The sequence below is a fragment of the Eretmochelys imbricata genome, chromosome 4 (genome assembly GCF_965152235.1).
Source record: "Eretmochelys imbricata isolate rEreImb1 chromosome 4, rEreImb1.hap1, whole genome shotgun sequence".
Lineage (NCBI taxonomy): Eukaryota > Metazoa > Chordata > Testudines > Cheloniidae > Eretmochelys > Eretmochelys imbricata.
The window spans coordinates 5,936,418-5,958,987 of NC_135575.1; the positions used below are offsets into that span (position 1 = coordinate 5,936,418).

The following is a 22,570-nucleotide window of genomic DNA, read 5'->3' on the forward strand; positions in this document are numbered from 1 at the left end:
AAATTGTTAATGTTAGGCTATAGTAAACCAATGCAAACAATAAGTATATTAAAAGAGAATTACTTGAATTCCACTGTTGACTATATTACATTTAACAGATTTAGAAACTGTCAGAAGTCATTCATGAAACAGACAATCACAGTGGGAAAACTTGAACAGCTTATGATCTGAAATACAGCTCTTGAAGCAGCTATAATTAGGTTTTCTTCTTTTTATACTATCCATCTCCATTATCAGATCAGTTCAGTGTGCATCTATATCTGATGGTGCCCTGGCCAGCTGAGTAAGGAAACTGATACTTGGGACATAAGAAGTGGCCAAAAGGAGAATGTGCACCTTGTTGAAGTCCAGGTTTTTTTCTCTCTCCATTTTTCCCCTGTTCTCTTGCCGGGAGGTCTTTTTATGCCTTACTGCTGGATGGATGGATAGAATTGCTCCCACCAGAGTTTATGCAATGTGGGGATCACCAGATAATCCAGAAAAAGATGCTGCTGCACTGACACAAGGCTTTTGTCTGCAATTTTGTGTCATCTTCACATAAGTCCTAGTCTTCTTTTCCACCACCTGCAAGAAGTCATGGGGAGTCAAATTCTCATCTACCGCTTGGTAGTGTGTAGTGCTTTGAGATGCTACAATTATATGCACAATAATTAAATATATGTAAATAAAATAGTCCCGGCTTTGTGCCATGGTGCAATTCCAGGACTCTTTTTTTTTGTGCTTCTGATTTTAGACTTTTTTGGGAGTAACAAAGCAGTGTAAATATTTAATGTCTCTTACAGGATATATTTTAAAATAAAGAAATACTGTGATTTCAAGTTTGAAGTTCTTGTATCTTAGTAGATTTTTAATACCATTATAAATTCATATTTACATATTTTCTTGCTGACCCAGTAAATATTAATGGTCTTATCTTGAAGGCAAAATAATTTTGTAATGTGATCTGATCTTACTAGACAATAAAACATCTAGCTCAGCAAATGTGTGCAAATCCATAGAGAAGTATGTGAGAAGGGCAAGACCTGTTAGGGACTTTAATCTGCTTCTCCCACCACCATTCTCAACCCAAGCCAGTGCCGGATTGCCCCCTACAATATTTTTTCTCCTAATATGTCTGGTTTGTAAATAAGCAATTCTGCTTCTATCACTGCACCTGTCATTAATAGATTTTGTTGTCAGAAAACTTTTCCCGGTAATCTTCCTAAAACTTTCTTTAATTTTATCACATTCTTGCTAGTGAATGACCCTTTGTAGCATGCTAAATAACTATTCTCCCTCTTTAGTGTTATGAAATCTTCAAACTACTTGGAGATTGTCTTGTGTTTCTCTTTTTTTTTTTTTTTTTTTTTTTTTTGCATCCCCTCCTGCCCAATATCTTTAGTCATGGCTAAGAGAATCTGTTTATATTCAGGACTTTTCCATGAGGATCAACCTTTCCAGATCTTAATCGTTTGTTTTTCTCTGAATTCTCTTGTGTTTATCCTACATCTGTGTTAATGAGGCATCCAGTGAAGTGTTGTAAGTGCATTTTGTCTACAGACCTATAGAAAGGGATTACCTCTCTAATCTGTGAATTGGGATCTCTGTGTGTGGCATTGTATATGTATTAAACAAGCTCTAAAATTCTCTCATGCATATTGTGATTTGCCATTCTGATTATTAAAATTAGTTATTTTGGGTTATTTTCAGCCACGATATCTGTTGAAGTTTGAACAAATCTATCTCTCCAAGCCTACGCATTGGGAAAGAGATGGTGCACCTTCACCCATGATGCCCAATGAAGCCAGATTGAGAAATCTTACGTAAGAAAAAGCTCCTTAGCAGCTGTTGGATACCATGAAGGAACACATCTGCAATCTAAATAAATAGGATTTTCTCTAATTTTAATTATGCCCTGTAAAATGAAGAATTACTTCCCTATATTTAAAACAAACTACTTGAGTATTAAGTACAAAAGATCACGGACACACTATTACTAAGTAACAGTACCAAAATAATTTCTCGGAATAACTTTATCAGTCCTTTATTTTATGCTTTCTCTAGTTCAGAATGCATTATCTTCATATTGTCGTGGATGGGTATAAACTGTTTAGGATGGACAGGCGCGGGCGAAAAGGTGGAAGAGTTACACTGTATGTAAGAAAGCAATATGACTGCTCAGAGCTCCAGTATGAAACTGGAGAAAAGCCTGTTGAGAGTCTTTGGGTTAAGTTTAGAGGCGAGAGCAACAAGAGTGATGTCGTGGTGGGTGTCTGCTATAGACCACCGGACCAGGGGGATGAGGTAGATGAGGCTTTTTTCAGAGAACTAACAAAAGTTTCTAGATCACAGGCCCTAGTTCTCAAGGGGACTTCAATCACCCTGATATCTGCTGGGAGAGCAATACAGCGGTGCACACACAATCCAGGAAGTTTTTGGAGAGTATTGGGGACAATTTACTGGTGCAAGTGCTGGAGGAACCAACTAGGGGCCATGCTCCTCTTAACCTGCTGCTCACAAACAGGGAAGAATTGGTTGGGGAAATAGAAGTGGGTGGCAGTCTGGGAGGCAGTGACCATAAGATGGTAGAGTTCAGGATCCTGACGAAAGAAAGGAGAGCAGCAGAATATGGACTCTGGACTTCAGAAAAGCATAATTTGATTCCCTCAGGGAACTGATGAGTAGGATCCCCTTGGAGACTAATAAGAGGAGGAAAGGAGTCTAGGAGAGCTGGCTGTATTTTAAAGAAGCCTTATTGAGGGCACCAGGAACAAACCATCCCAATGTGCAAAAGAATAGCAAATATGGCAGGCGACCAGCTTGGCTTACCAGCAAAATCTTTGGTAAGCTTAAACTCAAAAAGGAAGCTTACAAGAAGTGGAAACTTGGACAGATGACTCGGGAGGAGTATAAAAATACTGCTCAAGCATGCAGGGGTGTAATCAGGAAGGCCAAAGCACAATTGGAGTTGCAGCTAGCAAGGGATGTGAAAGGTAATAAGAAGGGTTTCTTCAGGTATGTTAGCAACAACAAGAAGGTCAGGGAAAGTGTGGGCCTGTTACTGAATGAGGGAGACAACTTAGTGATAAATGATGTGGAAAAAGTTGAAGTACTCAATGCTTTCTTTTGCCTCGGTCTTCACAGACAAGGTCAGCTCCCAGACTGCTGCACTAGACAGCACAGTATGGGGAGGAGGTGAGCAGCCCTTAGTGGTGAAAGAACAGGTTAAGGACTATTTAGAAAAGCTGGACATGCACAAGTCCATGGGGACGGATCTAATGCATCCGAGGGTGCTGAGGGAGTTGGCTGATGTGATTACAGAGCCATTGGCCATTATCTTTGAAAACTCGTGGTGATCTGGGGAGGTCCCGGATGATTGGAAAAAGGCAACTATAGTGCCCATCTTGGAAAAAGGGAAGAAGGAAAATCTGGGGAACTACAGACCTGTCCACCTCACCTCAGTCCCTGGAAAAATCATGGAGCAGGTCCCCAAGGAATCTCTTTTGAAGCACTTGGAGGAGAGGAAGGTGATCAGGAACAGTCAACATGGATTCACCAAGGGAAAATCATGCCTGACCAACCTGATTGCTTTCAATGATGAGATAACTGGCTCTGTGGATATGGGGAAAGCAGTGGACATGACATATCTTGACTTTAGCAAAGCTTTTGATAGGGTCTCCCACAGTATTCTTGCCAGCTAGTTTAAAAAGTATGGGTTGGATGAGTGGACTATAAGGTGAATAGAAAGCTGGCCAGATCATTGGGCTCAACGGGTAGTGATCAACAGCTCGATGTCTAGTTGGCAGTCTGTATCAAGCTGAGTACCACAGGGGTCGGTCCTGGGGTCGGTTTTGTTCATCTTTATTAATCTGGATGATGGGATTAATTGCACACTCAGCAAGTTTGTGGATGACACTAAGATGGAGGGAGAGGTAGATATGCTGAGGGATAGGGTCCAGAGTGACCTAGACATATTGAAGGATTGGGCCAAAAGAAATCTGAGGTTCAACAAGGATAATTGCAGAGTCCTACATTTAGGATGGAAGAATCCCATGCACTGCTACAGGCTGGAGTCCGACTGGCTAAGCGGCAGTTCTGCAGAAAAAGACCTGGGGGTTACAGTGGACAAGAAGCTGAATATGAGTCAACAGTGTGGCCTTGTTGCCAAGAAGGCTAACAGCATATTGGACTGTATCAGTAGAAGCATTGCCAGCAGATTGAGGGAAGTGATTATTCCCCTCTGTTCAGCACTGGTGAGGCCACATCTGGAGTATTGCATCGAGTTTTGGGCCCCCTGCTACAGAAAGGATATGGACAAATTGGAAAGAGTACAGTGGAGGGCAATGAAAATGATTAGGGGGCTGGGGCACATGACTTATGCGGAGAGGCTGAGGGAACTGGGGTTATTTAGTCTGCAGAAGAGAAGAGTGAGGGGGGATTTGATAGCAGTCTTCAGCTACCTGAAGGGGGGTTCCAAAAAGGATGGAGATAGGCCAGGGGTTCTCAAACTGGGGGTTGGGACCTCTTAGGGGGTCACAAGATTATTACATGGGGTGGGGGGAAGGGTTGCGAGCTGTCAGCCTCCACCCCCAAACCCTGCTTTGCCTCCAGCATTTATAATGGTGTTAAATATTTTAAAAAGTGTTTTTAATTTATGGGCGGGGGGTCACATTCAGAAGCTTGCTGTGTGAAAGGGGTCACCAGTACAAAAGTTTGAGAACCACTGAGATAGGCTGTTCTCGATGGTGGCAGATGACAGAACAAGAAGCAATGGTTTCAAATTGCAGTGGGGGAGGTCTAGGTTGGATATTGGGGGGGAAAAGCTATTTCACTTGGAGGGTGGTGAAGCACTGGAATGGGTTACATAGGGAGGTGATAGAATCTCCATCAGTTTTTGAGGCCCAGCTTGACAAAGCCCTGGCTGGGATGATTTAGTTGAGGTTGGTCCTGCTGTGAGCAGGGGGTTGGACTGATGACCTTCTGAGGTCTCTTCCAACCCTAATCTATGATTCTAATGTTATAATATAGTCATGTCGTATTTTCTTTTTCATAGATATTCTGCTCCCTTGTATGTGGACATAACTAAAACAGTTATTAAAGAAGGAGAGGACCAGTTACAGACACAGCATCAGAAAACCTTTATAGGAAAAATTCCTATCATGCTCCGTTCAACATACTGCCTGTTGAATGGCTTGACTGATCGTGATCTTTGTGAACTGAATGAATGTCCTCTTGACCCTGGTGGCTATTTCATTATTAATGGATCAGAAAAGGTAAAGAATTAGATTTCACATGAAGAAATGTTGTGTGGTGTGGCTTTTTTTTATAAAACGAATGCTGAAAATTACACATTGAAATGGCTCTATATGACATGTGTTCCTCTTTCTACCAATCCGAAAACTCTGTTTTATGGAATACTACTTAAAACATTTTTTTGATAGTTTTGTTTCCAGTTCTAACACTGGAGTGCCGGTCTAACTCTGAAAAGTGGCAGTATAAAAACAAACCTTTTCCTTGTTATTCAGAGTTGTATGTATTTGTTTTAGTGACAAAATAAGTATTTGCTACTTATTACTCTTAGTCAGCAGAACCAGCATAAGTAGTAAAGTAAATTGTTTCATCATGTGCCTCATTCATTAAATTGTTTGCCAAGTTCATTTAATGTGCACCTATGTAAATGCATTGAAGGCACTGTGACTGTACAGCTGTCAGTGAGGGCATAATTTGACCCTCAGCATCTCTGCTGTTGGTGTGATAAGAGAAAAAAGAACCTAATTTGACTCTCAGGGCTGGCAGCTGAAATTTTCTTTATTTGTGCACTAAGCACATTTGACATGGAAATTAAGACACAACAGACACAGAATCTTCTGATGCCATTTTTACAGTTGCTTTTCAGATACAATATGCTAACCCTTAAGGCATTCTAAGACCCCTATGGAGTGGTATCTAAATGCATCACTACTAGAAAATGCAATAAATGTGTTCTAAAACCGTGTGATCTTGGAGTGTCCCTTGTTTCTGGTGTGCTATCTTAAGTAATACTATTACACAGTATTTTCTTAGAACTCTGTTCTTCTAAAGGTGAAAAACACTAGTACAATGAGCAGCCTTTAGCAAAATAACAATGTGCATATAGTTATGTGGAGAGCTTAACAAGTACTATTATGCTATTGTACAGCCAATAAGGATAGTACAGTACAAGCTAGATTTTAATAGCTGGGTAAGAACAAGATTGGCAGATTGACAAAAAAATAGTAATGGGTTTGAAGTCAGTTTGAAAACAAAACATCTTAAGGTATTGCATGTTTATATTTACTTACTGTAAGCATACTCTCTTACCTGGTTATTTACAATGCTTTGTTTCGAATATAGGTTCTGATTGCTCAAGAGAAGATGGCTACAAACACAGTGTATGTGTTTGCAAAGAAAGATTCGAAATATGCTTACACAGGAGAATGTAGATCCTGCCTGGAGAATTCCTCTCGACCAACTAGTACTATATGGGTTAGCATGCTGGCCAGAGGAGGGCAGGTATGCATGACTGATTAATTTAATAATGGTGGATATTTTATACACCTCTACCCTGATAAAACGCTGTCCTTGGGAGCCAAAAAATCTTACCGCATTATAGGTGAAACCACATTATATCAAACTTGCTTTGATCCACCGGAATGCGCAGCCCCACCCCTCTGGAGCGCTGCTTTACCGCGTTATATCCGAATCCGTGTTATATTGGGGTAGAGGTGTATTTGGTTTATGTTTGGGCTGAAATTTTCTAAGACTTTTTGGAGATTTTTCTTTATGTAGTATCTTATGGTATTTAAGTTTCATTTTCTTGAGAAACTGTGTGTTTGATGTAATGCTTTGAAGAGTGTAATCAAATAGGTATTTGTGAGTAGATTTTCAAATCTAATGTATATAATTGTAACCTCTTGAATAAGATGAAAAATGTTATTCAGTAGCTGCTCTGTGGCATTAATAGTTTAAAAACAGATGTATTAGAAATGAGACAGACTTAATCTAATTATTTATATTTATGGTTTTGTACATGGTAATTCTTTTCCATTTCAAAAACCATACTTATCTCTCTTGAATAAGTACTTTATTCAAGCCATTTGAAGTCCAGAAAAAGTTGGTTTGTTTGAAATCAAATGCATTTGAGACTGATCTACCCTGTCCCCCCTCTAGGGCGCAAAGAAGAGCGCTATTGGTCAGCGTATTGTAGCAACTCTTCCATATATCAAACAAGAAGTGCCCATCATTATTGTTTTCCGTGCATTAGGTTTTGTATCTGACAGAGACATTTTAGAGCACATAATTTATGACTTTGAAGATCCTGAGATGATGGAAATGGTAATGTATATTCAATAATGGTGTGTGTCATGGTGTTAAGTGAGCTAAAGTCTAAGTCTGTCTACTTCTACTATATTCAAAGCATCCTGTCCATATCCCAGTTGTAATTTTAAGACTCATGTACCACTTGAATCTTAAATGTTAGGGGTTTTTTTGCATTGGTTAAAGTAATAAAAGTTCTCTGAATAAAACAATTATGGTAAATGTACATTTACCTGAAGTGCTTGTGTGGGAATGGAAGAGCGCTGTTTACTATTTAGTTACAGGATCTGATCCGGCTCCCATTGAAATCAGTGGAAAAAATCCCACGTCTGTCTGTCTCAACTATCTTTTGGTGCACTGCCTATTGTGCCACACTGATCCACAGTTGTCTTTTACAAAAAGCTAATCTGTATGTACTGTTTATATTAAAAAAAAATCCCATTACTCAGCTGTGAAGTAGCTTGAAATCATGTTTAATGATACAATCCTGTGAACATTTTTACTTTTTAAAGATCCAATCATCATTTGCTGGTTTAGAAGTATTTCTTACTTGGAGGTGCATTGTCTGTGGTGACTGTCATCATGTTAGCTAATTTGGTATTAATATCCTAGTACATGAAGGCTTTATTTAAACTGTCATCACCTATTAAATCTTACTTTTAAATGAAACCTGCTTAATTGTAACTTCAGAAAATAATTCTACATGCACTGCCACTTTTGTATTAATGTCTTATTCTAGAATATCGGACGTTCCCTGCTGCCCCTTTAAAAAAAAATCTGTTGCAGTATAATGGAGAATTATATTTGGAAAAAAATAACTTTTTGGAATTTTTATTTAAAATGTAGTTAACTAGAACTTCCTGAAAATATTTTTTATAAACAGCTACATAACTGAAATCCTGAATCATCTATGGATGATTCAGGATTTCCTCCCCCCCCCCCCCTCTGATGCAATGATTTTTGCTTCCTTTTGTGCATTAGGTCAAACCTTCCTTAGATGAAGCATTTGTCATCCAGGAACAGAATGTTGCATTAAACTTCATCGGGTCAAGAGGTGCAAAGCCTGGTGTTACCAAAGAGAAAAGAATTAAGTATGCAAAAGAAGTCTTACAGAAGGAAATGCTTCCACATGTTGGTGTCAGTGACTTTTGTGAAACCAAAAAGGCCTATTTTCTGGGGTATGACTGTTTTTTGTCTTAAATGCTGTGTCATACATCTGAAAGGGAAACTGTCAACTCAAAATTGATTCAAAAATTTAGTTTTAGATATTTATGAAATGTAAGACTGGTAGAAATGTTTCCACAATCTTCAAAATAGTACTAATAGTTACTTTCCCCTGTAGTGTTTGCAACCCAATCCTTGCAGCATTGAAATGGCAGAAATAATGAGTGGATTTAAGTTGAATGTGGTGTTAGGGACCTAAATAAAGACACTACAGTAGAACCTCCATGGTTACGAACATCTCAGGAATGGAGGTTGTTCGTAACTCTGAACAAAATGTTATGGCTGTTCTTCCAAAAGTTTACAACTGAACATTGACTTAGTACAGCTCTGAAACTTTACCATGTAGGAGAAAAATGCTGCTTTTAACCATCTTAATTTAAATGAAACAAGCACAAAAAGTTTCCTTACTATGTCGAATCTTCCTTTAAACTTTTTCCCTTTATTTTTTTAGAAGTTTACATTTAACGCAATACTCTACTGTACTTGCTTTTTTAAAATCTCTGCTGCTGCCTGATTGCATACTTCTGGGTCTAAATGAGGTGTGTGGTTGACCGGTCAGTTCTTAACTCTAGTATTCATAACTCTGAGGTTCTACTATATTGTTAATATATTGCTTGAGTTGACAGTGTAGTTGTGCAGGCTGACTGTGAGGCCGTGTAGTGTATTCTTGGTTATCTAAAATTATTTGGGTGGTATCACCTTGCTCAGTACCTAATGGTATACAAGCAGTCAGTCCCTGTATCAGGAGCCCAAGGCCCCAGTTCAGCCAGTTGGTGGCCCCCATGCTCATGCAGAGCCCCACTGACTTAATTGGGGCCTAAGTTAGACAATACAAGACAGGGGAAAAGCACACTGATTGGCCAGGTGAAGGTCCAATCCAAAAGTGGGGTAGATTGTTTAAAAAGATAATTCTCCTTTCTGGTCTGCATTGACTTAAACAAGCAGTGGGTTTTTAGGACTTGTGCTTATTAACCTGGTAAAGAGGTCTGTGTTTAGAAATGCAATAATTTCATTTGATTTAGGACTGACAATTCATCGGCACCCCTAGTGTATATGTCCTGTAAATAGTTTGGTCTTCGGGATGAATGTCTGGTTCTAATTAGAATACAAAGTAAGGTGTCTCTTTTTTTATTTTTTTAGATATATGGTTCATAGATTACTACTGGCAGCTCTGGGCAGAAGAGAACTCGATGACAGAGATCATTATGGCAACAAAAGACTTGATCTAGCAGGGCCATTGCTTGCATTCTTGTTCAGAGGGTAAGCATGATAAACAAAATTGTAGGTATTAAATGGTATTCCAGTGTTTAAAAAGTGTCTGATTTCATGTAATAGTTGTTGGGAATGTAAAACTGTCATACTAGAACAGACCATTGTTTCAATTCTGATATCCTCTCAGACCATGGCCAGTCTCGGATTCTTCAGGGGAAGGTACAGGATGTACAATTATGGAATAACCTGTCCATAGGAATCAGAGTAGCAGCCGTGTTAGTCTGTATCCTCAAAAAGAAAACGAGTACTTGTGGTACCTTAGAGACTCTTATCCTCAAATTTGTTAGTCTCTAAGGTGCCACACATACTCATTTTCTTTCTGTCCATAGGAAGAAACTTCTCTGAACTCCAGGTGATTAGTTGCTGGTTTATGCCCTGTAGCATGAGGAGTTTATATGCCTTTATATTTATGCTGCCTAATGTAACTGTGGATGGAATCCTTATCCATATAAAAATGTAATTCTGTTTTGACTCCTGTGAAGCATTTCACCTCTATTTTCTATGTCCTGCTTTCAAAAACTCTCCATAAATCTATTTGATTAAATTGACCTGCTACAGAATGTTACTACAGTTACCTTTCCTGGCTTCTAACAATTACATTTTCTGCTTTCTTTAACAGAATGTTTAAGAATTTGCTCAAAGAAGTGAGAATATATGCACAAAAATTTATTGACAGAGGGAAAGATTTTAACTTGGAACTGGCAATTAAAACAAGGATTATATCAGATGGTTTGAAATACTCATTGGCTACTGGAAACTGGGGTGATCAGAAGAAAGCTCATCAGGCCAGAGCAGGAGTATCTCAGGTAACCTAGCTAAATAAGTCTTAGACAAAGCATAGCTTTTGTCTTGTAAAAGCTTCTGTACACCTATCCAGAATGCTTGTATTAAAAACTCTCTCTTTAAGATTCTGTCACATTAGAGGTTTTTACGTTGGCTGAGTGGTCACTACAGATCATTACTGGTATATATTAAAGGTGAACAGAGTTCTTTCAGGGTCAGCCCTACTATAGAAGTTGCTGAACGCCCACATACACACAGTTAAAAGTTCTGCCAGTCTAGTAATATCTTAAGTGGAAACCTAATTGTGATTCTGGGAGCCCTTCAGTGCCAACTGGCAAAGGGTGTACCATACCATAATGCAGAACACCTGATGCACTCCTTGCCACAACACACTGTATCTGAAAGGTGTCATGTAAGGTATCCTATCCAAACTGGTAACACACTGGTCGTTAATATTGTGTGATATGTGTACGGGTAGTGTGCAAAGAATTATAGATGTGTGCTGGAAATATGTTCTTAAAATGTGTTTTGGCAAGCAGTGCATAAGCCCAGCCTGTCCTAGACAAAGGGGTGTTGTTTCGCCTGCTTGACTGTGTCTCCAATGTAAATTGAGGAAGGTGGGGCCAGAAACCGGGAGAGTATATTTACATATCAGGTAAATGAAGCCCTTCAACTAGCAAGTGGGGGAGATGCCACTTAATGATTTATGACAAGGGATGGAGGCTCTATCCCCAGAAAGCCTTTCTGGCTAAACAGACAGTGGGTTTAGGGAAATTCAAGAAGAAACAGGGATTACTTAATTGGGATTCATCATCTTAGGGGCAAAAGTTGCCAGAGCGCTCAAACTCTGGGAGAATTGGATCCTTCAGTCAAAGAAGTTGAAGTCTCTGGGAACTGACTGTAGGTGGAAAAACCTGCTCACGCAAAGATTGTAACTTGCCAGAGTTAAGTTTTAGTCAGTAGAATGTGTGTTTTTGTTTGTTTGTAACCTTTCATATCTCTTTCACCCTTAAGTGATTTCAGGTAAGTCTATGTGGGTTGTTAATAAACTCATTCTTGTTTTATTACAGAACCATCTCTGTGATTTAAAATGGAAGTTTGAGTCTTCAGCTAATGTAACAGGCTGTTGTGTGCTCTGCCTCTTTGGAGGCAGCAAACTTAACTTCTGTGAATGTTCAGTGAGAGGGACTGGACACTGCAGAAATACATCTCTTGGGAACTTGGGTTCACTGTTACCTGCAAGGGAAAGTTTGGACTGGCAGATTCGTGAAGAGTTTGCCGGTAAGGCAGACAAGCTGATGTGTCAGGGTGGTAACACAGAGCTTAGCAGCAGCAAAGCTAACTCTTGCTGAGGCAGAGTGGTAATACAGTGGCTCACAGTTTTGGGTGACCTGGACAAGACCTCACACTAGTCTAAGATGAGATGAGGTGAACTAATTTCTGTTTATTGTTACTTTGTTGAAAGGCATAAAGATAGTTGTCAATTTAGGTGGTAACTGACTTCCTTCTAGTAGGCATTTTGAAATAAGTAAGACTAACAAATTGCAATTGATTTTGGTTTGAAATGAAGAATACCGCTTGGGTGTCTAATTTTAAAAACTTACAATTACATCTAGGTGTTAAACCGCCTGACCTTTGCATCCACACTTTCCCACTTGAGACGCTTGAATTCTCCAATTGGTAGAGATGGTAAACTAGCAAAGCCCAGACAGCTGCACAATACATTGTGGGGAATGGTCTGTCCTGCTGAGACTCCAGAGGTAACACAAGTTACATTGAAACTAATGTATTCCAAAAGCATATTTGCTTGTATTATGGTAATATAACACTGCAGATTTGTTGTAATATGTCAATGTGCAACTGCATTTTATTTTCAGTATTTAATTTCAAATATTTCAGATTTAAAGTTAAATTTGCAGTGAAGGCATAAGATGTTTTTTAACTAATAAAGTAATTGTGTGTCTGAATCCACTATCAATTCTGTGTATGTGTTTTCTTGGAAACTATTTGTCTAGCCTTTTCAAAGGCATATTGATTTGTTGTTTTTTTACAACAAAACTAAATCTGTTTGTTAGGGCCATGCAGTAGGACTTGTGAAGAACTTAGCCTTGATGGCTTACATTTCTGTGGGGTCTCAGCCATCTCCGATTCTGGAATTTTTAGAAGAATGGAGTATGGAAAATCTGGAAGAAATATCTCCAGCAGCCATTGCAGAGTATGTATAAATGAGTTTGTCTCTGAATAATTTTAATTTTTTTTTTAATTCAAAACCACTTTTTCATATAACTCTGGCTTTTCTTTTCATAGTGCAACCAAGATCTTTGTTAATGGCTGCTGGGTAGGAATACACAAAGATCCAGAACAGCTGATGAACACACTAAGAAAATTACGTCGTCAGATGGACATAATTGTGTCAGAGGTACGTTTTCTGAATGAACGACCATGTAAATTCTAGCTGCGAAGGATGGAATGTAGTAGACAGAACACACCTTTCGAAAGTATGAGTACAAGCAGAAATTCTTTTTGATCATACTTCAAAGGCTTAGTTACCTAAAACCATTTTTAAAGAGAATTTAGCTGAAAACTGCCCTTTTCGAATCGGAACCCTGTTCAATGGAGCACTAATACTCGCAGCATACTGTAGACAGTAGCTTAAAGGCTCCCGCTTTGGGGAACTTCACTTCGTTATAGCTCCTGCTGTGTACACCATGACTCTCATTCCACGGTTCATACAAAAACTCAAATGTGTGTTCCCATTAATTCTCATTGTTTGCATATGCAGGTCTCCATGATCAGGGATATTAGGGAGCGAGAAATCCGCATCTATACTGATGCTGGCAGAATCTGCAGGCCACTTTTAATTGTGGAAAAACAAAAGCTGCTGTTGAAGAAGAGGCATATTGACCAACTAAAAGAACGAGAGTACAACAACTACAGGTAAGAAATCTCCCCAGAACATGAAAAATGTCTTGCTCTTTCTTCCAAATGTATGCTTCTCAGGGCTTGTTTGAAGTCAGCTGAATCTGCAAGCCACCTTTGTATTTAAAAACTTGTTACTTGACTACTTTGTGTGTTCTACACAGCGTTGCTTATAATCGCAATAGAGCATAATTGTGTCAAATCAAGGCAGTGGCGTATTCCCTAATTACAAACAAGATAAGTCTTGCTTTTTGACATAGCTAATGAAACCTGTATTAAATGTTACTTTGAATAGTAAGGCATTGAGACAGTTTGATTATTTAGTTGGCAGGATCTCGTGGCCAGCGGTGTAGTAGAATACATTGATACGCTAGAAGAGGAGACTGTGATGCTGGCAATGACTCCAGATGACTTGCAGGAGAAAGGAGTGGCATACTGTTCAACTTACACACATTGTGAGATTCACCCGTCCATGATCCTAGGAGTATGTGCATCTATTATTCCTTTCCCTGATCACAACCAGGTCGGTATTTATTTATTTAGGCCTCTTGCTTTTAAAGTTAAGACTATATTACAAAAGGAAAATTAAAAAAGCATGTTTTAACATATGTAGACATGTATATGCATGAAGAATTTAATAGATGTTCTATTGACACTGCTTCTTTTTTTGCCTTCATAGTCTCCTAGGAACACATACCAGTCTGCTATGGGTAAACAGGCTATGGGAGTTTATATTACAAACTTTCATGTTCGTATGGATACACTAGCCCATGTGTTGTATTACCCTCAAAAACCCCTTGTGACTACACGCTCTATGGAGTACTTGCGATTTAGAGAGTTGCCAGCAGGTATGTTGTGGGTTAATAAGCAAACCTAAAATGTATTAAATAAAATGTACACAAATATCAATATTTAAAGACCATTATGGTGAAAAGTAACTAGGATTGTGCTTAGTAGTAACTTCTGGTCATTCACATTATTGTGCCTTGTAATCTGGGCATCACCAGCTATAAGGAGATACTCTCAGCATAGCTGCTGAGGCTACAATATGTTAAAAATAATTCCTCCCTCCCCCAACAGATTACATTGTTGGAAATAGTATATTTTTCATCAACATTTGTTAGATCTCCAGAAGGGGTCAGTGTTGTATTGAAAGTTCTAATCTACAGTATACTCCAATTTTGTATTTATTCAATACTACATGGCCTCTATTTTGTGTGTGTGTGTGGTGGAGATTTGCTTTAATGTCCAGGCAGTGTAAATATATGGAATACAGTTCATTTTGAATGAAGAAACCTTGCTTATGAGCTATAGGTCCTTTAAACATTTGCTTCTATTGTATTACAGGTATCAACTCAATTGTGGCCATTGCGTCATACACCGGTTATAATCAGGAAGACTCTGTCATCATGAACCGTTCTGCTGTAGATAGAGGTTTTTTCAGGTATGGTTTTCCTGAACTTTGAACTGTAGAAAATTGCTCATGTAAATTATACGGTTGGTTTTTACTCATTTGAAGATTTAAATCTTTCCCAGTTTTTATTCAGATGTCTAAAGGACATAACATGCCTTTTCTAAGACTCTGGACAAATTTTAACTTAGTCATACATTTTAAAATACTACCAACAGCTGATTACTGCATATTGTTACTAGTATATTAAAATGTACAGTTAGAATCATAGAAGATCAGGGTTGGAAGGGACCTCAGGAGTTCATCTAGTCCAACCCCCTGCTCAAAGCAAGACCAATCCCCAACTAAATCAAGCCTGACCTTAAAAACCTCTAAGGAAGGAGATTGCACCACCCCCGTAGGTAACCCATTCCAGTGCTTCACCACCCTCCTAGTGAAAAAGGTTTTCCTAATATCCAACCTAAACCTCCCCCACTGCAACTTGAGACCATTACTCCTTGTTCTACCATCTGGTACTGCTGAGAATGGTCTAGATCCATCCTCTTTGGAACCCCCTTTCAGGTAGTTGAAAGCAGCTATCAAATCCCCCTTCATTCTTCTCTTTCGCAGACTAAACAATCCCAGTTCCCTCAGCCTCTCCTCGTAAGTCATGTGTTCCAGTCCCCTAATCATTTTTGTTCCCCTCCGCTGGACTCTTTCCAATTTTTCCAGATCCTTCTTGTAGTGTGGGGCCCAAAACTGGACACTACTCCAGATGAGGCCTCACCAATGTCTAATAGAGGGGAACGATCATGTCCCTCGATCTGCTGGCAATGCCCCTACTTATACATCCCAAAATGCCATTGGCCTTCTTGGCAACAAGGGCAGACTGTTGACTCATATCCAGCTTCTCGTCCACTGTAACCCATAGGTCCTTTTCTGCAGAACTGCTGCCTAGCCACTTGGTCCCTAGTCTGTAGCGGTGCATGGGATTCTTCCGTCCTAAGTGCAGGATTCTGCATTTGTCCTTGTTGAACCTCATCCGATTTCTTTTGGCCCAATCCGCTAAAGTTGCTCTTTTTCAACGTATTTTGTTTTTTAAAAAAAAAGTCACTTACAGAAGTTACAACTGCCACAGCAAGAAGATGCAAAAGTAACCACTCCAGTGAATAACTAGGGCCAAAATTAAAAACATGACACACTTTCCCAACCAACCTTTTTCCTCCTCTTGCTTTAAAGTTAGCTCTTGCTGACTGCACTGAATCATATTTGTATGTAGATTAAATGTAATAGGATTTGGATGTTTTCTCTCTTGAACTGTCAAGTTTTGTGAGCCCTTTGATGCCAGGCATTTGAGCTTCCCAAGATAATCCTATTGTTAGCCAGGGAAGTGATGTGACCTATCACCACTTTGCCGCAATTACACCTGAATGATGTAATGGACACATTCATTGTTTGTCTTTTGGTTATCTAGGTCCACATTCTGTTCTACTTTTGGTTGGATAGACCTTAAAGAGGCACGTTCGCTTCTTCACATCCGTTTACTTATGTAGAATAAGAAATGAGAAGCTGTGCTGGATTTTTATGGATTGCTTTAATAATTACTGCCCAAAGTGAGCATTGGGTATGTTCATTGGCACATTTTTAAAAATAAAAAAAAATTTTAAACTTCAAGTACAACTGGGGATCCATATGCTAGCCTATAAGGCAGCACTATAAAAAAAAAAAAAAAAAGAGAGAAAAATAAAAACGGAATAACCTGAATAAAACCAAAGCACTCTAGTGCACCGGAGGTGTACTTCAGTGGGTGCAGCTTAATGGATACTGGAGGGGGGAAAGGTGTTCTTAAATTACTCATCACTGTACACGTGATGATTTAGTATATATGTACAGTGGTGATGTCATTGTTTACATTAGCATTCAGGTAATGGGGTGACATCAAAACATGCAAGCTAAAAGGCAGACAAAGGGGTGAAATGTATGAGTAAAGTGGTCTGGGTCGTAACACAGGGATAACACAATTCCCTTTTTTTGTAAGACGTATAGTAGATCCCAAAGTTACCACCGTCTACCACTACCATCAGTTTATTTGTAGACATTTCACAGATTTATTCTGAGAAGTGACGTCAAAATGTCCTTTGTGGGGTTCATTGTTTCTCCTTGATTTGCTCTAGAAGTCATAGTGTAGTATCCAAGTAAAAACTTCTTGCATGGGGCCTGAACATTCTTTCAGACTTGTCATTACTGGTAACTCGAACTCAACTGTGCTATGAGCCAGGGCTGTTTGTTTTCAGTTTTTATTTTGTTTAAAATGTCCTGGGAATTTCACTTTTACAAAAATTAAATGGTGAAAATCAGTGCAAAAAACTAACTTCTGTTTTCTGGGTAAATATTAGGTTAACATTTGGGAACAAGAGGACAGAAAAAAAGCAACAGACAGAAAAATAAGTGTATTATAAATAAAAGGAGTTAATGCTGTGGCTTACTGCATAAACTACACATTAACACTCTGCATGTGCACGCGCACACAATTTTCCACTACGTTGCTGCACTTCGACAGCCTCACATTTACACCTAGACTAATTTTATTAACAAACACCATCTATCTAATGTAATCAGATTTTTTTTAACATAATCAGTATTTTGATACACTTGAGTGGTCCAAAATTTGGGTGAAAATCAGTTTAAAACAAAAAACCACCACCCCCAACTTTTTTAAAATCAATAAAACAAAGGGCCTCAATTGTGATTTAGATATGGTTATAGCATACAATTTAAAAAAGAACGCTGATATCTAAACAAGTTTTTCTTTTAAAATTTTCTTTCAGATCTGTTTTCTATCGCTCATATAAAGAACAAGAGTCCAAGAAAGGATTTGACCAAGAAGAAGTTTTTGAAAAACCTACACGTGAAACTTGTCAGGGTAAGAGATGCTGGCAGATGGAAGAAACAAAACCTGCAATTAGCAGCCAGACTTCATCAGACTGAGTCCTTCATGTTAACCTTACTATATTTGACTATTTATATTGCACTGTAAACATGTAAATGATTGATAAATTTGTTCTCTTGGTACAAAGAAATTTGCATGGTCAGTAAAAAAAACAAAAATTCCCTTTCTGGATATGTTAGCAGCATGTACATTTATAGTAGAATCTGCACTTACTAATATGTCATGAATTCACAACACTGCAGTATACTGACACAGAATGCAAATATGGTGTCTACTATTCTGAGAACGTGATCCTTAATGTTTTTGTAGAAATACTTTGAAGGATTTTCGGCTCTGAATTCATTTGTCTTTAATCTCAGGTATGAGGCATGCCATCTATGACAAACTAGATGATGATGGTTTGATAGCACCTGGTGTACGTGTGTCAGGAGATGATGTCATCATTGGCAAAACGGTAACTCTGCCTGAGAATGAAGATGAACTCGAAAGCACTAATAGACGATACACAAAGAGGGACTGTAGCACTTTCCTACGAACTAGTGAGACTGGTATTGTAGACCAGGTCATGGTAACCCTTAATCAGGAAGGATACAAGTTTTGCAAAATTAGGGTGAGTACCAGTTTCTATGGCTTCTGGGTTTAAAAAAAAAAGGAAAAAATAAGTATCAAGTCACTGATCTGATGTTTTCTGTTGCCTCCAGGTGCGCTCTGTGAGAATCCCACAAATTGGAGATAAGTTTGCCAGCAGGCATGGTCAGAAGGGTACCTGTGGTATCCAGTACAGACAGGAGGTAGCAACGTTTTCTCTCTTGTACTTGTCTCTCACTGTAGAGTGAAACTTGCCTATTAATGTGGATTGCTTGTGAAATAAGTTACCTTAATACATTGATTTCAATTTAACCTCTGTTCAATTCTTATTTAAAATGTCTTTTGAGTCACTTAAGTTGAACTGGATTTTTATTTTGTTGGAACTCCCTAGCTTCTCACGGGGCATAATGAGAATCTCTTTCCTGCTTTAGGATATGCCTTTCACCTGTGAAGGTATCACACCTGACATAATCATCAACCCCCATGCCATCCCTTCCCGTATGACAATTGGTCACTTGATTGAATGCCTTCAAGGGAAGGTAAGGAGAACAGTTTATGTTGTGTAGCTAAAATCTGAGAAGCAAACTGCACTTGTTTTACCTTATGGAGAAGCTGATCTGCTAGTTCCCGGTATTTGTTAACCCACTAAAGAATGATAATCAAGTTCCCATTTGAGGATCTAGTAACAAAACAAAAGGTGTATTCATTTCCTTAGGGAGAAGCCAGAGTGCTATCTTCAGTGGGTCAAACCACGATGTGTTTATAGCAGAATTTCTGTGCTGCTTTTCTTGACAGAATTACCATACAAGCATAATTAACCCCAAAAATCCCTAAGCGTTCTCCTAATCTATGGAAAAGAAAGAAATAACAGAGATAGGCTAGTGTTAAGTGCTTCTGAAAATCCCACCTGTAACTTGTGCATCTAAGTTTTGTTCAACAGAAAAATATCCACTGCATTAGAAAGTTAAGGTTACAGTCTTGGGTATTGGGTCTGAAATCTTAACAGGGGAGTAGGTTAGCTTTTTCAAGTTTAACCTGCATATTGTCTGAAAACTCTCATACAGAATGCACAGCTTGTGTCTATAAAAGTTCATGGTATTCAGGAAACCCTTTTTCTCCATAGGTATCGGCAAACAAGGGAGAAATTGGTGATGCTACACCTTTCAATGATGCTGTCAATGTGCAGAAGATTTCCAATCTATTATCAGATTATGGCTATCATCTGAGAGGAAATGAGGTATAGTGTTCAAAATGCCAATCTAGCTAAAGATTATTGGTCTGTTTTTTTGATAAATTTTGTTAATATGTCAAATTGAGGCTTATGCTTCAGTGATTGTATTCTTTACTTCAGGTTCTCTACAATGGCTTCACTGGACGCAAAATCACATCACAAATCTTCATTGGTCCTACTTACTACCAGAGGTTGAAACATATGGTAGATGACAAAATTCATTCTCGTGCAAGAGGGCCAATTCAGATTCTTAACAGGCAACCAATGGAAGGTAGATCTCGGTAAGAATATTTGTGGATTTTCTTTTTTACGAGTGTCCTTGAAGCCTCACAGTTGGGTTGCTAAGGCAGAGAAAAATTAGCTGCCTCAGCTGTGCAGCTGTATCTTAATTGGCTCATCCAATTAGCCACCCATTTGGAGCTGATGGTAGTGTGCTTAGGTTTGGACAGATAAAACATGACTTAGTTTGTGAAGTTGTGGTTTGTCTGTTCAAACACTATATATTGTCGTCCGTTTTAGAAATTTTCTTAGTCATGTGACTGCTAGTGGGAGCAGTAGTTTTATAATGTGGCTGACTTCTTCCCAATGATCGTATTTTTGGGAGAAGAGATGACAACTTGCTGGGTACAGAGGCACCTATTTGTACTAATGCTGATGTATTTGTACAGAATTAGGTTTCCATATTAGCTACTGGAATCATAATTTCTGACTTAATGACACAATATCCTCCCCACCCCCTTGTAGCGATGGTGGCCTTCGTTTTGGAGAAATGGAGCGAGACTGTCAGATTGCTCATGGAGCAGCTCAATTTTTGAGAGAGAGATTGTTTGAGGCTTCAGACCCATACCAAGTTCACGTTTGCAATCTTTGTGGAATAATGGCAATAGCTAACACAAGGACACACACGTACGAGTGCAGGGGGTGCCGTAATAAAACACAGGTATGTATGGATTTCCTCTGCAAATATTTCTACTTGCAGTCAAGAACAAACAGTGATTAAAGGAGTATGATGGTGAGTGAGGATGAAGAGAGCAAGTGGTAAAAGAAACCCAAAAATTAACCCAATAGTTACTATATAACAAGTGGGTTTTTTTTCTAAGTGTCAGAGTTCACTCATATGGTTCCCTATAATTGCCAGAGTTCTCGCTGTGTCATTTGGCAGGAAATTTCACTTATGTATTTTATAATACTGGGTTTTCAGAGAACTTAACTAAAAGTGAACATTAAATCTTTTAACTTTTGGGGAAAAAAGCGATACTGTAAAACTCATGATTTCATGGCTTTGCCACTATAACTCTTCAGAATATTATATTTTGGTTGGGAGAGGAATAAACTAACTTGTCGCATATTTGACATGCTGGGGGAGGGAAATCACAGGTTTTGAATTAATATGGAAATTTTATATTCAAGTATAAACAGGATTGTTTTTCTCTACCATAACTCGGTTATTCCTTCAACCTCTAAAGAGCGTAATTGTCTCGTAATAGTTAATATGCACAAATAAAATATCTTGACCGATAGGAGCAAAAGAGATCTTTTGTCTACAGATTTTGACCACTGAAGGACAAGTCTACTGTATTAAAATGATAAATTATAAATAGTGTTGATGGTCTGGACCCTGTAGAGGAACATATCAACACTATTGAGTAAAGTAATGCCACCCTGGATGGAGTGTGATCAGTCATCACTTCAAGGTGAATTGTAAAGACTTTCCCTAAAGGGCTAACAAAAATATAACTTGATATGAAGCACTAGACCAAAAAAAATAGCCTTGTAATTTTGGAACCAAAATGTTACTATTTACTTAGTGGGTAGGTAGAGTGAAATTAATCTTTAAAAAGATGCCATGTACTAAATTTTCTTACTTCCTTTTCAGATTTCCTTGGTGCGAATGCCATATGCCTGTAAACTCCTCTTTCAAGAGCTGATGTCCATGAGTATTGCACCTCGTATGATGAGTATTTAGCCTTTAAAAGGCTGTGCTTTAGTTCTGACTTTACGTATCTGCTTGCTCTGGTTCTAGTGTACCATTTTAAAAGATTTTAAATGCAGAATGTTACATATGTCATTTACATCAGGTTATGTTTTGCATCTGAACACTTTGTTTAATGATCTTGAGCTTACTTTTTGTAAATAGAAATAAAGATTTGTAGTCATATGTGAATTACATTTATTTGTATGTCTGCCAAAAGCATGTAAGCAAAACATTACTAAAAGGAAGAATGAGTCAGATAAGGAACTGATTATCAGGCTAGAGGAAGTCAGTGGCTGTAGCTTTCCGAAACACTAACTTAAACTGTGCATAAATGATATAGTCCTCACGTCACGGCTCTGCATCATCATCATCTGGGAAAAAACAAACAAAAAAAGGGATGTGGTTTCATAATTACAAGAGGGTAACACTGCAGATACCCTAATATCAGTGGATTGAATTTTCTGTTTGTTCTTCGTTATCCACATTTTAAATCAATCAGTCCTTTCCTCTCTTTCTTTCTTCTGAGGGAACTGGATAGCTTAGGGTAATGGAATTTAGGGAACCTTTCACTAAGGTCATTGGAATACGTCCATTGTCAGTAGTTGGCTAACTACATAGACATTTAGACTGTGCTTATTACTGATGCATCTGAGATGCCATCTGATGACTTCATGCCTGGCACTGCCTGAGACTGTCAGGCAGCAAGTCAGAGCTGGCATGCTGCTTGGAGAATAGCTTCAGGAGCCGCAGAAGTGACAGCTGTATGTGGATGAGAGCTAGAACTGCTGGTGGGAACTGACCAAAGCAAGGACTCCTAATGAGCAGAAGGCTTGGGCAGTGGCCTCTAGAAAAAAGTGAGAGATTCAGCTTGGTGTGGGGAAGCAGGAGGGTGGGTCCCCTGAGCACAGTTAGGAGGTGCAGGCA

At 38.8% G+C, this 22,570-nt stretch overlaps 1 protein-coding gene across 1 annotated transcript in view; it reads left to right on the forward strand.

Moving 5' to 3' along the window:
• The window catches only part of POLR2B (RNA polymerase II subunit B), a 30,116-nt gene extending 8,281 nt beyond the window's left edge, over nucleotides 1-21,835 (forward strand). Inside the window, exons 4-25 of the mRNA XM_077814831.1 lie at nucleotides 1,690-1,802; nucleotides 5,033-5,252; nucleotides 6,352-6,510; nucleotides 7,168-7,332; nucleotides 8,296-8,492; nucleotides 9,679-9,798; nucleotides 10,430-10,616; nucleotides 12,210-12,353; nucleotides 12,669-12,808; nucleotides 12,901-13,012; nucleotides 13,376-13,530; nucleotides 13,837-14,035; nucleotides 14,192-14,360; nucleotides 14,860-14,956; nucleotides 17,731-17,825; nucleotides 18,212-18,462; nucleotides 18,554-18,643; nucleotides 18,872-18,979; nucleotides 19,564-19,677; nucleotides 19,792-19,952; nucleotides 20,416-20,611; nucleotides 21,548-21,835. Coding sequence (XP_077670957.1) covers nucleotides 1,690-1,802; nucleotides 5,033-5,252; nucleotides 6,352-6,510; nucleotides 7,168-7,332; nucleotides 8,296-8,492; nucleotides 9,679-9,798; nucleotides 10,430-10,616; nucleotides 12,210-12,353; nucleotides 12,669-12,808; nucleotides 12,901-13,012; nucleotides 13,376-13,530; nucleotides 13,837-14,035; nucleotides 14,192-14,360; nucleotides 14,860-14,956; nucleotides 17,731-17,825; nucleotides 18,212-18,462; nucleotides 18,554-18,643; nucleotides 18,872-18,979; nucleotides 19,564-19,677; nucleotides 19,792-19,952; nucleotides 20,416-20,611; nucleotides 21,548-21,637 — 3,282 coding nt within the window. The 3' untranslated portion in view covers nucleotides 21,638-21,835. The remainder of the gene's footprint in view (nucleotides 1-1,689; nucleotides 1,803-5,032; nucleotides 5,253-6,351; nucleotides 6,511-7,167; nucleotides 7,333-8,295; nucleotides 8,493-9,678; nucleotides 9,799-10,429; nucleotides 10,617-12,209; nucleotides 12,354-12,668; nucleotides 12,809-12,900; nucleotides 13,013-13,375; nucleotides 13,531-13,836; nucleotides 14,036-14,191; nucleotides 14,361-14,859; nucleotides 14,957-17,730; nucleotides 17,826-18,211; nucleotides 18,463-18,553; nucleotides 18,644-18,871; nucleotides 18,980-19,563; nucleotides 19,678-19,791; nucleotides 19,953-20,415; nucleotides 20,612-21,547) is intronic.
• Nucleotides 21,836-22,570: the final 735 nt, after the last annotated feature.